This window comes from Monoraphidium neglectum (assembly GCF_000611645.1).
Source record: "Monoraphidium neglectum strain SAG 48.87 unplaced genomic scaffold scaffold05576, whole genome shotgun sequence".
In the NCBI taxonomy this organism is placed as follows: domain Eukaryota; kingdom Viridiplantae; phylum Chlorophyta; class Chlorophyceae; order Sphaeropleales; family Selenastraceae; genus Monoraphidium; species Monoraphidium neglectum.
Genome location: NW_014008054.1, coordinates 529 through 3,048, shown reverse-complemented (window position 1 = coordinate 3,048; position 2,520 = coordinate 529). Strand labels below are relative to the sequence as shown.

Below are 2,520 nucleotides of genomic sequence, written 5' to 3'. Positions count from 1 at the left end.
GTGCGTCATCAGTCTCGCTTGCATATAGTATTGGATTGGAGACGCGCCTGAGGTTTGTTAGGCCGGCTGGCTCTGCAGCCAGAAGTGAGGAGGCACCCCAACATAATGCCACGTTGCGCTATGCCGCGACGCTGCTCCACCCAAATTGCATGCCTGCTGATCTCGTCTCTTGCCTCCCCCACTTTGGCCTCGGCGCCCGAATTCCGATTGAACTTCACAGGCAGCTCCCACTGGCAGGGTGCGAATGACCTAAGTGACATGCTTTCAGGCCTAGGCATCAGCGACGCGCCAGGGCGGCTCAGCGGCGGCTGCCGCGGCGGCGAGGAAGAGGGCGACGAGGAGGAGGCGGCCGGCGCGGCGCGGGCGCGGGACCTGCAGAGGCGGGCGGGGGAACTGGCAGAGGCGGCGGCGCATGCGGCGGCGACGGCGCGGGGGCTGGGGCCCAGCCTGCCGGACGGCGGAGCAAAGGTGCGCCGCCACCGGACGTGTGCCTGGCGCCAGCTGTGGGCGCGAGCTTGATGACTCCTGCTTTCTCTTGGACCCGGCGGCCGGCTGCCGAGTTGCTGCAGACTGCCACCCACACAATTTTATTGGACGAAATGCCAACTCAAAGCCGTATCCGTCCTCCTGCCGCTGCCCCCTCGCGGCCGCTGCTGACGCTGCTGCCAAACCGCTACACTTGTTGAATCGTTCACTACAGCTGCGCGCCCGTGAGGCGGCGCTCGAGTCGGAGCTTCGATCGGTCCTGGCGGAGCTGGAGCAGCTGCAGGGCAGCTGCGAAGGAGAAACGCAAGGTGGCAGCCCTGACGATGGTGGCGGCGAGCCGAATGCGGAGGCGAGCGGGTGTAGCTCGCCGGCACCATTGCAGCAGCAGCAGCAGCAGCAGCAGCAGCAGCCAGCCGAGGCTGCCACCAGCCAGCCGCCACAACTGCCGCGGCGGCGCGGTTTCGGGCGGGCTTCTCAGTCGCCACAGCACAGCCAGGGCCACACGCCGCCCTCCCAGGCCGCCGGGCCATCTCCCGCAGCCTCGGGCGCCGAGCGCGGAAGCGACGCCGCTGCCCAGAGCGGCGCGGCGGGCGGCGGCGGCGGCCAGACGGAGGCGGGCGGGCGGCGCGTCACACCGCCGCAAGAGCGGGCTGGCGGCGGCTGGCCGGAGGGCGGCGTGGCGCGGACGCCGGCGTCTTCATCTGCGGCCATGCCCCCATTCAGTGACATCACCAACGACTCATCCGGCCGTGGGACCTCTTCCGCCAGCGGCGGCGCGAGCAGCAGCCCAAGCCGCGGCGGCGGCGGCGGGGCTCCCCACGGCGCGGGCGGCGCGCGGCTCGCGGCGGCGCGCACGGTAGACGGCGCGGCGCCGGCGGCGGAAGATCTGCGGGCGCGCAAGCGGGTTCTGAGGGACGAGCTCTGGCGCTTGGAAAAGGAGGTCGCCCAGCTGCAGGCGCAGGGGCCCGGGCACTCCGCCCCCCCTTTATCCCAAGACGGGGACCGCCACCGGCATTCCAGCGGTGGCGCCGGCGCCGGCGGCGGCAGCGGCGTGCGCGGCGGGCGGCGGGAGGAGGGACGGGGGGTGGATGCCGCGCTCAGGGACCGGCGGCGACTGCAGGCGCGGCTGTACCGCGAATATAAGGAGATCAAGGAGCTGCTGCAGCTCGATGAGGGCCAGGCGCATGCGGCGGCAGCTGCACCGGCGGCGGGGCGGGGCTAGGAGTCGAATGGGCCATGCGCTGGGCGGCGTTTATTCAGGGCTGGACCGGATCCTGCAGTTGCGGTTTCAGCAGTCGCCACGCAGCGCCCGTCTCGGGCTCAGCGGCGGTGGGCTGCTCGCGCAACCGCGTTGTAAGCGGCGGCGTTTGCTTTTTGGTACGCAGTGATGGTGTACAAGGAAATTGAAGAGCTACTGCTGCTGGGTGAATCGCAGTCGCGCGCGGCGGCAGCTGCACCGGCGGCAGGGCGGGGGTAGGATCGGGGGTTGTTGCGGTTGCAGCAGTTGCCGCGCAGTGCTTATGCTGTGCTCAGAAGTGGCTGATTGCCTGCGCCGCTGTGTTGTAAGCAGCGTCTGTTCAGCTTTGGGGCCCGCGGATTTTTGTGTGCGCGAGCACAAAGCCGGTGCGGCTGGGCGTCGCGTCTACACCCCAAGTGCGCCACGGTCCCATTTTGGCTGGGCAGTGTGGGACCTGGAAAAGAAGGGGTGGCGACGCGCAAGGAAATGCGAGGGCGCTCGGGTGCTTTCCGCTCAGCGCCGCAGTAGCCAGGGCTGCGCGCAGCTCCCCGCGGCGTGCAGCGCGGCGCGCGTCGCTGTCTCCTGCAAGGGCTGGTTGCTGGGCAGCTCTGCGCAAGGTGCAGCTGCGGTGCAATGCAGCCTGCTGGACTGCTGCCGGCACTAAGTCTCTCCGGCTGGGCCAGCAGTGCTGAGACGAATGTAGTCATCCGCACAAAATTTACACACTCCACACAGTCCAGAAACGGGAGGAAAAAGCAGGAGGTCCTGCTGATGAGCAGTGGCGCACACACAAGCCA

The 2,520-nt window shown here is 69.1% G+C and overlaps 1 protein-coding gene across 1 annotated transcript; it reads left to right on the top strand.

The window, feature by feature from the left end:
• Nucleotides 1–258: 258 nt before the first annotated feature.
• Nucleotides 259–1,708, top strand: MNEG_15700 (hypothetical protein; the record flags this gene model as incomplete). The annotated part of the gene is made up of 2 exons (XM_014035829.1): nucleotides 259–468; nucleotides 701–1,708. 2 exons carry the CDS (start codon nucleotides 259–261, stop codon nucleotides 1,706–1,708), a joined length of 1,218 nt encoding a protein of 405 aa, XP_013891283.1.
• Nucleotides 1,709–2,520: the final 812 nt, after the last annotated feature.